Consider the following 14,743-nt stretch of genomic DNA (forward strand, 5'->3'; position numbering starts at 1 on the left):
TCAGTGTAGAAATGACATTTCTGTAAAAGCCTTATTCCAAACTGAGGTGATGAAAGTAACTCCAGACACAGAAAGAAGGATCTTCTTTCCTAACACAGCCCACTCCACTGCATGCAAAGGAATTTATTTAAAAACACAATGACCAAAGTAGAAAAGGAAATAAACAAAGGTCCTCCTCATAGCCTCTCCCTACTAGATCTTTAAAGGTTCACTCAGGTCTGAACTAGCGAAAGAGACTGTGCTAGAATTTAAACCAAGCATAACCTGCACTGACAACAATATACAGCTCTGCCAACACTCTTCAGTACTGATTGACAATTCCCTGGATCTTGCGCCTCCCCCCCAATAAATACTTTACTAATTAGAACCAGTGATAGTAGAATATTTGAGTAGAGTTGAACAGGGACCTTGAACACAAAAGTCACCGAATAGCCATCAGATTTTACCATTTGCAAGACACTCCCAACTTGAACTGGATTTTGAATCACCAGGGAAACGGCAAAAGTCTATGTATCCTATTACCAATCCCCTGAGCCACCCAGTCCCTAAAATTAGCTCCATCATAGATTAATCTGTGTAAGGCCATGTCCTCACTAAATGGAAGATCAGCACTGCCACGATCAACTTTCTGGAGTTTGATTTACTGGGGCTAGTTAAGACCCACTACATCATCGAACTCAAAGCCCCCCCTCCCTCCCCAGTTGACAGTACTCCTGCTTCTGCAAGGATGAAGGGAAGCCAAAGGGCGCATTTGCTCATGTTGACCTCCCACTGTCGGGATTTGGGGGGGGGGGGGGGGAAGGACAAGACCCAAAACAAGGTACATCGACTCCAGCAATATAATTAAATTCAAGATGTGCAACTTCAGTTATGTTACATTCCCCTTTAGCGTAGACCTGGCCTAAGAAAAGTTCTAGAGAGCTGCAGTATAACAGTCATTACCTGGTCCCTTCCAACAGAAAAGCTCAGCAATGAAGGCCTCTATCTTCCTTTCCCATCAGGCACCTGAGCTAAACAGATTTGCAGACTCTATAAAGATGTTAAAAAAAAAAAAAAAGCACACAGTTAATCATCCCCATGCTGCTTATTCTTGTGGTGGAAGTGTGCAAGGATGGATGAGGAGGAGAAGTGGGGGTGCAGGAACAGATGGGGTTAGTGAGAAGGGTTCACTGAATGGGAGTGCATTGACATATAGTTGCAGGGGATCACGGGAGGAGTGGTGACTGGGGAGTGCAGGGGACACACAGGAACAGGGCACACGTGCCTGAATCAATGGGAAAAGCTAGGGATCAGACAGGGTCTGCAAAGGGGAGGCTCCCCAATCCCCTTCCCAAATAACAGTTCCATAATTCTCCCACCCAAATCCAACAACACTCCAAATTCACTCCCAGGTTTCTTCCCAGCAATTACTTCCCTTTCCCTCAGCTCCTCCATTACCCATGATTCCCACAAACCTTTGCACAGCTTTGGGGTGGGGGTGGGGAAAACATTTATGTATTGTATTTTAAATGAATTATTACTCAAAGTTCTGTCTTAATATGCCTAGTAGGAACCTATTTGTAACATAAAATAAAAATAAATCCTGAATTGTTTTATTGTCTGTATTGTTACAGACGTATTTGTTGACAGGTATTTTGAATTAAGTTACCAAAATAATTGAAACTGGTGTGCTTATATTGTGGTTTTTTTTTTGTTTTTTAAACATGAAGAATTTTAAAATATTGTCCACAGATTTTTTGGCACAGAATTGCTGTATAAGTAACTATTTTAAGAATTAAGTGAGCCAGTGTTGCTTTAGAAGCCTGGGAGACTGGAGGTCTAGGTTCCACGTTCTGTAAAGCTTGAGCAAACTGCTAAACTTCAGCGTCTCAGTTTCACCATCTGTACAATGTAGTCAAATATCTACCCACTTCCGTGAAATGCTTTGTGGTGCCCAACTGAAAAAGTATGGCTAAGTGCAGAATATTACACATTGTAGCACTGGAAATAAAGACTCCTCAAAACAGACTTTTCATTACTTGAAGAGTGTTGAGCTTGCATAGCATGTCACAGAATCCTGACTCTTACTTCTAAATGAATATTGACTCTGGAGATAGAATAGGAACTAGAAATGTTAAGTATTGTATAACTGAATAGTGGTGTAATCGCATAAAATATTATCCTTTACATGACTATTCGATAGTCCCCCGGAGTGAGGCCAGTATCCAGTGTGCTTCAGCCCCACTTCCAGGAAACCCTGTGCTATCTTCCACTGCTGCCTATCAGAGGTAGCAGCGTGAGGCAAAGGTAGGAGCTGGTCTGCGAGGGGAGCCAGTTTCAAAACCAGCTCCCCTCGTGGACTGGTGCTTGTGGGAAGCCTGCCTAAAGCCAACTCCTCACAGGCACTGGCTCCCACTTCCCCTGCCTTGCTTCCTCTGATACAGAGGCAGCAAAGGGTGGGGGGGGGGGGGGAGGAGGAGGCATGTGGGTAGTTGATAGGCTTAAGCCATGAACCTAGGCTTATTGGGTTAATTATTTACTCACCTATAGCTAAAATCCCAAGCAGGATCAGCCCAATAAACTGGCTGTAATCATCATGGTTATGCATGTTGCATACAGAGCTCTGCTGCCATAACAACAAGATGCAACTATAACCACAATAAAATCCTGGCCATGTTAAATATGAAAAATTAATGTCTGATTGGTTATGAAATGCCCTTTGTTCTCCAGTCTACCACTTGTCTCTTGGGAGCAACAAGCAAATATAATACAGCCACTCCCCGACTTACAAACACACCGACTTACGACCAACATCCCATTAACCATATTATAATATTTTTGAGTTGAGAACCAAGTACGTCAAATTTTTCGAATAGCTCAGGCAGCATGTTTAAAGATATTTTCAACTTATTACCAAATCGAGTTACAAACGGGTTACAACCAGGTGTTCGGAATGTAAGTCGGGAAATGCCTGTATCAGGATCACAAAGCAATTTCCTAAGTAGTTTTAAAAATGCTGTTTAGCTTCACTGGCTATTAGCTTCTGCAAAGCAACTTAAAACAAGTCTTGTCACAGCATGATTGTCTATCCCATTTAGCCAATAGTTTGCTATCAGCACTGGTACTTCTACAGACCTATGTAATTTGACAAGATTTGCACATTTGCAAGAATTTAACTTAACATTCTACAAAAATCTTAAGTGTGCATCTTACAACTATGACTTAATAGAATTTCAGTCAGCTGTTACAGAACTTTTTAGCCAGACTCATCTCAAAACACATTACAAACTATAACTGATGTACAAGCTGTACAGAGAAATCCATCACCCACCAGTGAAATACAGCTACCACTGGGTGGGAAGTGGTAGTATTGATTAATGTGCAGAAACACTATTCAACAGTTTAGCAACGGCTTCTTTATCAGTTTGAATCTGAAAAAGGATTTGAGCAAGGTAGAATAACACTGCTCACATTAGACCAAAACACTAGTTCACACTTTAGCAAAAGTGAAAAGTACAATTCTTAAATTTCTAAAAATGATGATCAAAACGTTCTTTTAGACTCCATAATCCATCTTCAAATACATCAAATCTCAATATTACAAAAGGGCATCCAGCTAAGGCCAGATGAGTACCCAGGAGTCATGAGTACTCAGGAAAGACCCAACAAGGAAAACAACAGAACACCACTGGTTGTCACCAATAGCCCCCACTAAAACCCCTCAAACACATCATTGATCATTTACAACCTATCCTTAAAAAACAAAACAACAACAACAAAAAAACATTCCTCACTCTCACAGACCTTGGGAGACAGGCCTGACCTCACCTACAGACAGCCCCCCCCCCCCAACCTGAAACAAATACTCACCAGCAGCCACACACCACAGAAACACTTACCCAAGAACCTATCCCTGCAACAAACCCCATTGCCAACTTTGCCCACATATCTATACAAGCGACACCATCACAGGACTTAACCACATCATCAGGAGCTCATCCATCGGCACATCCACTTATGGGATCAATGCCATCATGTGCTAGCAATGCCCCTCTGCTGTGTATATTGACCAAACCGGACAGGCTCTGTGCCAAAGAATAAATGAACACAAAACAAATATCAAAAGTTAACATATATAAACCTCTAGTAGGAGAACACTTCAACCTCCCTGGACAGTCAGTAATGAGTTTTAAAGTAGCCATCCTTCTAAAAAAAGCTTCCAAATGAGATTACAAAGAGAAACAGCAGAACTGCTATTCATTTGCAAATTCAAAACAGTCAAATTAGGACTGAATAAGGATTTAAATTGCCTTTGTAATATGTAGTGAGGTAACCAATTTTCCTTCTTGGTAATTCACACCTCCTCCTCAGCTTCTATGCGTGAACCACATCCACCCTGACATAATTGGCCTCATTAACACTATTCCTACACTTGATAAGTAACTTCCTTCATACATATATCTCTATCCCTACCTCTGTTATTTCCACTCCAATTCATCTGATGAAGTGGGTTTTACTAACAAAAGCTTATGCTCAGATAAATCTGTTAGTCTAAGGTGCCACGGAATGCCACACTATTTTTAAGATTGTAAAACCCTCCAAACATCAGCCATCATGATTCATTTGGGGTGGAAGAGGTCACAGAACACTAGAACTGGAAGGGACCTCGAGAGATCTTCAAGTCCAGTCCCCTGCCCTCACAGCAGGATCCAGTACCATCTAGACCATCCCTGATAGGTGTCTTTCTAACCTGCTCTTCAATATCTCCAGAGATGAAGATTCCACAACCTCACAAGGCAACTCATTCAAGTGTTTAACTACCCTGACAGTTAGGAAGTTTTTCCTAATGTCCAACCTAAATCTTCCTCCCTTGCTGCAGTTTAAGCCAATTGCTTCTTGTCCTATCCTCAGAGGCCAAGGAGAACAATTTTTCCTCCCTGCTCCTTGTGACAGATACCTGAAAATTGCTATCATGTCCCCTCTTAGTCTTCTCCATTCCAAACTAAAGAAGCCCAATTCTTTCAGTCTTCCTTTATAGCTCATGTTCTCTAGACCTTTAATCATTCTTGTTGCTCTTCTTTAGACCTTCTCTAATTTCTCCACATCTTTCTTGAAATGTGTTACCCAGAACTGGACACAATACTCCAATTGAGGCCTAATCAGCGCAAAGTATAGCAGAAACAACCTTAAATTTTGTAAGGTTTAGGATTTGAAGTAGATAGGTAACTCATCAGCACTAGAACAGGGAAAGCATTTAGGTCTTGTCTATGCTAGAAAGTATTTTCTATTACAGTTATACCAGCATGACCTGCAGTGGAGGTGTAATGCACATAGCTCATACCATAGGTTCCCCCAAAAATGAGCTAAACAAGTAATATGACCTTTTTTACCCTTACATAACTGTCTACAGTAAGGCTTTGGCTTTATTGACATCTCATAACACTGTGGGAGGTTTTTTAAAAGAACTTTGAGTTCTTTGTACCCCTATATGATGCTAATGAAATCTCACCTCCAGATCAGCTACCAGAAGTGGGCCTCATCCTCCTTGATTGGATCCACCTCATCATCTCCAGCCTGATTCTGGCCTGCATATTTATATCTGCCTCTGGAAATTTACACTACATGCATCTGACGAAGTGGGTCTTTGCCCACGAAAGCTTATGCTCCAACACTTCAGTTAGTCTATAAGGTGCCACAGGACTCCTCGCCTCATGTGCAACAGTGTTATCAAGTATTATTACAGGGATAATCAGCTAAAAAGACATTGCAAGTTTTATCTGTTTTCCCATACCTATTAGAAATCTGTTGAACTGAGTGGGAAATGAAGAAATTACAATTTTTTAAAAATCTAACTCCTCCTCTCCCCCTATTTCTTTTACTCTCGTTATTCATGGCAGGCACTCATTCACTGCTTCTCAGGTTTGCAACATAATAAAGTAATAAATGAATAATTGTTCATATCGATTTTACTTACTCCATTAGGCATATTATAAAAATTAATAGGTTATACCTAAAATCCATAGAGGATGTTTATTACCCTCATTTGAAAGATGGGGAAACAGAGAGGTAGAATGCTCAAGGGACTGTCTCACAGAATCTCAAGGGCAGAGTAAGGAACAGCAGTGTGTGAAAGTAATCGCGGAGAGAGCAGGATTCTGTTCATTTGTTGAAGTGTAGGAGCATAAGCTTTTGTGGGCAAAGAAAGCTTATGCTCCTACACTTCAGTTAGTCTATAAGGTGCCACAGGACTCCTCGTCGCTTTTGCACATTCAGACTAACACGGCTACCCCTGTGATACTTGTTCATTTGTTGTTTCACAATTAAATTAATGGAGATTGCCTATCTCCTAGAACTGGAAGGGACCTTGCAAGGTCATTGAGTCCAGCTCCCTTCCTTCACAGCAGGACCAAGTACCATCCCTGACAAACTTTTGCCTCAAATCCCTAAGTGGCCTCCGCAAGGATTGAACTCACAGCCCTGGGTTTAGCAGGCCAAAGCTCAAGCCAGGAACTATCCCTGCCCCACAATGGTACCCTAAACCGTCGTGACGGGTCCCATTCTCCCCAGCGACTTCCCCGCCCCTGCCCGGGCGGAGCCTAGGGAGCGCGGAGCCGGGAGCGGTGTATTGGGGCAGTGGGTGCTGCTGTGGGGCGCTCAGGGCCCCCCGCCCCCAGCGAGGCGCACGCACAAACCACCCCCCCACGCCACGCTCGCCAGGCGCCTGCCCCGGGCCGGCCTGCAGCAGCCAGGGAGGAATCCCCACGGGCCGGCTCGAGAGCGGTACCCGAGCCCCGCCTGCCCGATACTCACCAGCCAGGGGCTCTACTGACAGCATCCAAGATGGCGGGCCCCGGCCTCAGAGGCCGGCCCCGACCCATCCCAGCCCTCAGGCCTCCTAGGGAAACGGCGCCTCCGCCTCCCCCGGGCCCTTCCCACGCTTTGACGCTACGGAGGTGTCCCCCTCCCCACCTCCTTCGCGCCCTGAACCAAGATGGCGGGCCGGCCCCCCGGGCAATGCCAGCGCCCACATCCAAGATGGCCGCCGCCAGCTTCGTCGCCCACCGCGCCTGGCTCCCTACCTGTCCGAATCCAAGATGGCGGCGGCCGCTGGCGTGAGGCGCGATCCGAGTCACGTGACGAGGGGGGGGTGTGGAGCGTGTCCCGGCGGAAGCGTGAGGGACCAAGCTGGGAACGGGCTCTGCTGGCGGCGCAGGAGCGGCCTGGCGCGCGGCGACCGTCAGCGGGGTAGAGCGAGAGACACGGCTGTCACCACGGAGCCCAGCGGTGCGAACGCGGCGGCCACCGCCGCGTCCCGGGCCGGGGGCACTGGAGACCAAGCGCCTTCGCTGCCCCCGCCCCCACCGCGGATGCCGCGCAGGAAGGTGAGTGCCGGGCGGGGCAGGGGGGTAGGTCTGCTTTGTCCTTGTCTCCCTCCCCTCCCCCAACAGGCCCCCACAGCCGTGAAAACCGAGTGAAAATAGCGGCCTTCTGCCCCCTGCTCCCGCCCATCTTGCTACCTGAATGGTTCCCCAGTAGGGACTGCTGAGCACCGATTGGTTACGGCGGCTATCACTCATCGCCTCAACGGTTGCCTTCTCCCCCTCCCCCTCATCTGGGGCATGGTCAACCTTCTTGACTTTCTGATTGGACACCGATTTGGAGCTCTGGTCGTTGATTGGCTGAGCCTTGCGGTACTGCTGGGCGGTGATTGGACATGCTGTCTGCCCGTCTCCGCCCCCTGCGGTCGCCTCCCCACGCGTGCCTTGTTTCCCCAGTTCGCTCTCCCTTCCCTCCCATTCAGGCTGCCCTCCCTGAGTGGCTGTTTCTGGTGCCGCCAGGGGCACGCTGATAGGCCGGCGTCTCCCATCAGTCACGCCCTGGGGCCGGGCCTCTTTTCTCACGGACGTTTCTATTGGAGAAGCTTCCGGTCCGCCCCGCCTCTCTTCGGCCGCGATTGGTTGGACCAGGCGGGGGCGCGCGCCGGAGCGAGCGGTAGTAACGCGGCGGGTGCAAAACAGAACGGGCCGCCGGGTGCGGAGGGGCGCGTCGCTGCTTTGCTGGGGGCGGGGCGCGCGCCCGATTTCTCACCGCCCCCCCCCAGCCGGGATTGTCCCGTCAGCGCCCCCCTTTGCCTCCCTCCCCCCCCCGGTCCCTGGTGTCCAAACGGTGCTGGAGCAGCAGCTGCTGAATCTCACTAGCCAGGCTCCACTGGCCAAATCGCCACATGTAGCTAGTGGCTGGAGCACCCCGACCCTGGACCGCCTCGCCCTCCCCACGCGGGACCGCCTCGCCCTCCCCCCGCCCTCCCCACGCGGGACCGCCTCGCCCTCCCCCCGCCGCCCCACGCGGGACTGCCTTGCTCTTCCCCCAGACTCTTCTCTCTAGTGTCCCGTTGTGTTGGGCTGCATTAACCCTCCCACGCCCCCCCCCCCCCATGCCTCAGCTCTCCCGCTACATGTCTCTCTGCCATCTTCCTTCAGGCTGCCTTATTTCTCCTCAAATATTTCCTGATAACGCCACACCACACAACACACACACTGTGGGCTGCTTTAGTGTTCCTGCTATACCACTTGCCTCGGACTGTGTTAGTTCACCCCTCTCCCTAATGCCCCTCTAGATCACACAACTATGGACTGCCAAACTCGCCCTTGATGGATTTCCTCAGGTGTCCCTTATCCCCTCAAATTCCCCTGGGCTCCCTCACCTTCCTCCTCTCCAAACTCGCTGGCTACGTCTAGACTGGCATGATTTTCTGCAAATGCTTTTAACGGAAAAGTTTTTTGCAGAAAAGCAACCATGCCAATCTAGACGGTTTTGTGCAAGAAAGCCCCGATCACCATTTTTGTGATCAGGGCTCTTTTGCTCAAAACAATACTGCGTTGTCTACACTGGCCCTCTTGCGCAAAAGCATTTGCGCAAGAGGGCTTTTGCCCGAATGGGAGCAACATAGTATTTCCGCAAGAACACTGACAATCTTACATGAGATCGTCAGTGTTCTTGCACAAATTCAAGCAGCCAGTGTAGTCAGCTGGCAAGTTAGCTGCTTTTGCGGAAAAACTTGCCAGTCTAGACGCAGCTGCTGTGTATAGGAGCATCTAGAAGATTCAGGATGATGCACTTGTATTTGTGAACCTGCCATCGCATGAAATCCTGCAGATTCAATCAATCCAACTCTGGAACACAAACCCTGCCCCAGTGGGATAAGGGAATGGTCATTTGATCATGGCATGTGTAGACCTGGGCTCCTGTCTTCCCTGCTGCTAACTCTGCTAGTGCTTGCACATCACTAGTATGCATTGGGTCTTGGCTCTGCTTTTTCACTTTCTTTCAAGAGCATCCTTTCAGAGGTAAAAGGGAAGCTCTGCTACGTATGTGTAGTGGTTTAGTGAGCACTCTGGAATGAGAGTAGTCTGTGTGGTACCTTTTGTGTTAAATTAGCAAGTGTCGGAATTGCTTGAAACTTCAGGTATGATCTTCATAAATGAAATTGGTGCTATCTGTAGATTTTCTAGATTTTGACCAGTTTGCAAAAATTCTGAATTGTGGATGGTGCTGTCTGATATCTCATGTTTATTGTATTAAAGCAAGTTCCAAAGCAAACTACCTGAGTGTCATTAGTTTTTTGGGGGTGGGAGAGGAGGGAGTATTGAATATTTAGTATTATAAGAATGGAAGTGCTCCTGTGCTAATGTTTGGGTCTGTGGTGTTACAGAGGAATGCAGGCAGTAGTTCAGATGGAACCGAAGACTCCGATTTCTCTACAGATCCTGAGCACACGGACAGCTCTGAAAGCGATGGCACATCTCGACGATCCGCCCGCGTGACCCGTTCCTCAGCCAGGCTCAGTCAGAGCTCTCAGGGTAAATACCTTTCTTCCTAGCCTCACCAGACACAACTGGCTGGCCAGTCACAATATCCTTGGCTTGTTAATACTTAAAGGAATTTTAGTGAATCTATACCTTTAGTTTAGTTAATCTCATTCATTATTTTCTCTCATTGAACACAAATGTGCCAGGGAAAGAAACAAAGGCATTGCAAGGATGCATTGCATAAAATAGGTTGTTCAGTCTAATGATTAAAGAGGGGGTTGGAAGTATTTTCTATTCCCTGGTATGAAAGCTAGCGGTGCCTAGTAGTTAAAGCCACTGGCAGTTGGAACAATTGGATTCTATTCTTAGCTTTGCCTCTGATTTTCTAATATCTTCAGAAAGTCAGTTGATTTCTCTTACTCAGTTTCCTTATGTGTATAATGAATGTTACTTACTTAATAACAACTTTTGTGTTGCTCATTTCAGTGTTTTTGATGCACTTAAAAATCACTACAGTGGATAGTTATATAGATATGTGTTGTTAAAACAAAGGACATTTGGGAACATTCAAAGTCACAGTAGTTATTTCAAGGAACAGCTGTTTATATTGCAAGAAATCTGAAAAACATGCCTTTGAATATAAAGGCCTAGCACACCTAGAATTCACTCTTCTATTAAGACTTCATTGTAGCCACTTTCCTGAAACTGGATTTCAAGGCTTTTTCTCCTGAATGTTAGCATATTACTAAGCTCTCGGATACCATGATAATGAGACCAGCATATAAATAACTAGGCAGAAAGAGAAAAGTTGGTATTTGGAGACTTTAGGCTGCTTGGAGGTATTCAGAAATGGAAGTTGAATTCTGTTCTGTGAGAGGAGGTGTATTTTCAGATTTGTTGAAAGCCTGTATTATGGAATGTAATCAATATATTGTGGTGTTTGCAGATATTTTGCATGTTTCTACATTTTGGCATCTAAACTTAAGAGTATGTTTTACTTTTCCATTCTCTCATAGTTGATTTAAGGACTTTTGTTCTTGGCTGATAGTAATTAAAAGGAAAAAAAAATTCTGGAAGACTTGCTGCATGAGAATATTAAGGGTGATAATGCTGGAAGGTTACATTCAGGGTTCCAACTTTACTGCTTTGCACCAAAAGCAGTTGTGGTATACAGAGGGCTCATCTAATTAGTAATGATTCTCATATTCACAGGCAGCTTTTTCTCTCTCTGTGAGAGGTGGTTTGTAACCATTGGATAAATAATGGCATACAGAGTATGTTGATTCTGTGCCTGGTTCCTCAGATTGTCGGTGGTTCATAAGTACTGTAAAACTGTGAAAGAGGGCAGCTCAGAAAAATAGAAGAGATCCTGATGACAGTAGAATCACGGGTAGTCAATTATTTTTGGTCAACGTCCAAATTTCTTGGTCAAAGGTATAATCAAGGTCCAGACTCTTGAGAAAATAATAATTTAAAAAAATGAAAATAAGTAACTGAAAAGATTTCAGGGTCCATTCAAAAGTATCTGACGGTTCATCTTTAGCCCATGGTCTGCGTAGTGACCTAGGGATGTGAAAGTGTAACTGTGTACATGGTTAACCAATATGCTTGGACTCATCGGTTAACCTTCACGTTTACATGCAAGTTGTCTGCATGCCTCCCCCTAATCCTGCACTGCTGCTTCTAGATCAGAGGCAGCAGCAGTGGGAGGGGGCAGGCAGGAGTTTCCTTTCCCCCCGCGTGTAACTGCTGAAATTTTCAGCAATTACACGTTAACTTCATTAAACACATTTTAACATCCCTAGGGTGTGTCTAGACTCCGTCGACAGAGCCATGTAGTCCAGACACACCCCTAGTGCTACCGCTAGTTGCATCAGTGGCAGAGGAGGAGAGACTCTACTCTTGGGGTCAAGTTGTCAGATGATGTTGAACCTGTAGTTTGGGTTAAGAGTAAAATCAGAGGTAAATTGACCCTGACTTTTCGGTGAAGCAGGAAGCAAGTTAGTGATCAGCAGTGGCTGCCCTCAATTAAATTTTGTTTTTTTAATTGAACTAGATTCCAGCCCAGTTCGTAATCCACCATCCTTTGGCACAGAGGAGCCTGCCTATTCTACGAGGAGGGTGACCCGCAGTCAACAACAGCCCACTCCTGTGACTCCAAAAAAATACCCTCTCCGACAGACCCGCTCATCTGGCTCGGAAACAGAGCAAGTGGTTGACTTCTCTGATAGAGGTACGGCTGTGAGGATCGGCTTTGAGTGCTTGCAGGATGGTGTGAGCCAGGTGATGTGCTCTCTCTTGGAGACCACATGAGACTGAGGGTTTAACGCAGGGCCCTAAGAATGAAGGTTTGCAGCAAGTGTCTGTACGTTCTGTGAAGTCACTTAATTCTTTTTTTTTTTTTTTTTTTTTTTTGTAAGCTTCCCTTCTTGCAAATCTGTAATGTCTCAACTCTTATTCAGATACTAAAAATGCAGTGGATCATGACGAGTCTCCACCACGCACCCCAACTGGGAACGCCCCTTCTTCAGAGTCTGACATAGATATATCCAGTCCAAATGTGTCCCATGATGAGAGCATTGCCAAGGACATGTCCATGAAGGATTCGGGAAGTGACCTGTCTCACCGTCCCAAGCGCCGCCGTTTCCATGAAAGCTACAACTTCAACATGAAGTGTCCCACTCCTGGTTGCAACTCCCTAGGTAAAGCCAGCTCCAAGATTAGTTCATCTCCCTTCCATTTCTGACACTAGGCTCAGTGACCCGCATTTTACAGGTTGAGAACCCCACTGGGTAGAGTTGCATATCTCAGCAACGTGCTCTTTATTGGGATCAGGGTATTTATTGAGTGGTTGAAGCAGAAAGCCACTTTGGGGGAATGGAAGATGCCAGCAGTACATACTTTCCAGGGCTGTCTATCCACCAATGGTTGAGCATGGTGTGGAGAACAAATGTCTGAGAATGGATTGTTATAGTGCTGATTTTTCCAAGCCCTCTGTCTGCACCCAGATGTGTTGAGTTCTTGATGCACAAAAAGCTCTGAGCTTACTGCTAAACTCTCTTCAGCATAGGTCCTGGAAAGTCATAGAAAATCAAGTCTTTAACTTCCAAGTGAGTAGTTTAGATCCAGTCTGTTAGTAGTGACTAGATGCTATGCCACTAGTGGGTTATTTGGCATTTGTTGAAATACTGAATAGCCCATGGAGTTTTAAATACAATTTCTCGCTCGAGGTGGTCGATGTGTGCCAGTGTTGAGACAGTAGTGTAAAGGAAGGTTACCCTGCTGCTGTCTGAACTTTGCCTGTTCTGTGCGCAAATGCAATCAGCGCTACTTTCACTTTAAAACCAAACGAAAAAGCCTTGTTTGTCTGCTGTCTTCTGGATGGTACATCAGTGAAGTTTGATGGTTCTAATCCTAATAAATCCTGTTGGGATTCTTGCACCCTGCAGTGGAAGGGTGAGAGTACAAGGGGAACGGATGTAATGTGAAGGGGAAGTGATCTGTCAGAAAGAAGATGTGCCATCAATATAGATGCTTGGGGAAAAATTTAAGGTCTTTGAGATAAGACTCTTGTTACTGCAAGAAGCAGGATACTTGGAAGAAATATGATCTAACATAACGTGGTGTCGCGTAAATATTTGGGTTTCATTTTTGTCCTCTACAGCTTCTCTCGAATAATTAGATTTGTTCATCTTGGCTTACTTGTAATAATTTACTTAACTCCTCTAAACCAGCAGATCTAGAGATATTTTAATTATTGGCTTTTTTACTTACTGGCTGTAAGGTTGGGTTTTTTTTCCATGCTTCTCCACAGGGCACCTTACAGGAAAGCATGAGAGACACTTCTCCATCTCAGGATGTCCACTATATCATAATCTGTCAGCAGATGAGTGCAAGGTAATTTTCTTTCCTCCTCTGTTTTCATTCTGCTTTTACAGTACGAGATGTCAAGCAGGCATTAACACTCCAGGGTAAAACTGATGGTTGTTATGCTTCCAGTGTAGTCTCACTTCAGACATGAAACAGCAGTGCATGTTTGTGTCACAATGTACATTCTAGGGATGTAAAATCATGTTTAGTCAGTTAACCAGTTGTTATGTTTAACCGGTTAACCGCTTAAATGGGGATACGAAGGGGGCTGCTCCAACCGAGCTGGAGCACTGGCGGCACAGCGGGTTGCTCAGCCTGGGTCCACCAGCGTCATGGCGGGCTACTCCAGCCAGACTGGAGTGCCCCCTGCCCGCAGCATGGCAGGCTGCTTCAGTTCAGTCAGGCCACCAGTTAATCGTATCCAGAAAGAATCACCCGGTAAAGATGACGTTTACTTGAGGGGTGTTTGGATTTCCAGGTGAGAGCACAGAGCCGAGATAAACAGATCGAGGAGAGGATGCTGTCCCACAGACAGGACGACAACAACAGGCATGCCACCAGACATCAGGTACGCATTCCCTGCATAAGCAGTGTTTCCTGATTATAGGTATGCATCACAGGATGGGTAGCCTATCCCCTCGGGAGGCCGGGCGGGGTGCCTCACCCTGTCTTCTGGCCCTGGCTATAGCCTCTGTTGACTGGGCATCATGGCTCAGTGACCTAGTCTGTAGTGCCCTCAGTCGGTAAGGCCCAGCGGCCAAGTTTTTAGTAAACCCCATCAGCAGGACTGTAAGGCCCAGCACCCAAGTCTATGGGACCCCAGTCAGTGGGGCAGTAAGGCCCAGTGGCCAAGTCTCTATTATCAGGGGTCGACAAATTATGAAAAACCCTACTCACCAGACGAAAAAGGGACTCACCACCCTCCCCCACAAAAAGTGTTTTTTTTTTAATGGCATAAATTCCTAATAAGAATAAGAATAGTAATTACTAATAAGTTATTAATAAATATCACCCAAGTTATTAATAAATAAACCTCTACCTTTTCTCTCTGGTGCCATGTCTCCTCCCCTTGTTCCATCAGCTCC

General features: G+C 46.1%; 2 protein-coding genes across 7 annotated transcripts in view; one reads left to right on the plus strand and one right to left on the minus strand.

Annotated features, from left to right (window-relative positions):
• Nucleotides 1-6,970, minus strand: part of FAM117A (family with sequence similarity 117 member A) — a 55,576-nt gene extending 48,606 nt beyond the window's left edge. For 2 of the 4 annotated variants that reach the window (XM_075911322.1, XM_075911323.1), the window contains exons 1-2: nucleotides 6,790-6,949; nucleotides 943-1,029 (exon numbers count right to left, since the gene is read on the minus strand). Coding sequence is in view for 1 of the 4 variants with exons in the window: in XM_075911321.1 (XP_075767436.1) it covers nucleotides 6,790-6,814 (25 nt within the window). In the remaining 3 variants the exon portion in view is untranslated. Of the gene's footprint in view, nucleotides 1-942; nucleotides 1,030-6,789 lie in introns of all 4 variants that reach the window. The other 2 variants (XM_075911321.1, XM_075911324.1) reach the window with 2 other exon arrangements.
• Nucleotides 6,971-7,059: 89 nt separating this feature from the next.
• KAT7 (lysine acetyltransferase 7) overlaps nucleotides 7,060-14,743 on the plus strand; it is a 36,789-nt gene continuing 29,105 nt past the window's right edge. For all 3 annotated transcript variants that reach the window (XM_025183263.2, XM_006120430.2, XM_025183262.2), the window contains exons 1-6: nucleotides 7,060-7,361; nucleotides 9,692-9,839; nucleotides 11,845-12,021; nucleotides 12,251-12,490; nucleotides 13,603-13,685; nucleotides 14,137-14,226. In XM_025183263.2, coding sequence (XP_025039048.2) covers nucleotides 7,074-7,361; nucleotides 9,692-9,839; nucleotides 11,845-12,021; nucleotides 12,251-12,490; nucleotides 13,603-13,685; nucleotides 14,137-14,226 — 1,026 coding nt within the window. In that variant the 5' untranslated portion in view covers nucleotides 7,060-7,073. The remainder of the gene's footprint in view (nucleotides 7,362-9,691; nucleotides 9,840-11,844; nucleotides 12,022-12,250; nucleotides 12,491-13,602; nucleotides 13,686-14,136; nucleotides 14,227-14,743) is intronic.

Source organism: Pelodiscus sinensis, chromosome 29 (assembly GCF_049634645.1).
Source record: "Pelodiscus sinensis isolate JC-2024 chromosome 29, ASM4963464v1, whole genome shotgun sequence".
Lineage (NCBI taxonomy): Eukaryota > Metazoa > Chordata > Testudines > Trionychidae > Pelodiscus > Pelodiscus sinensis.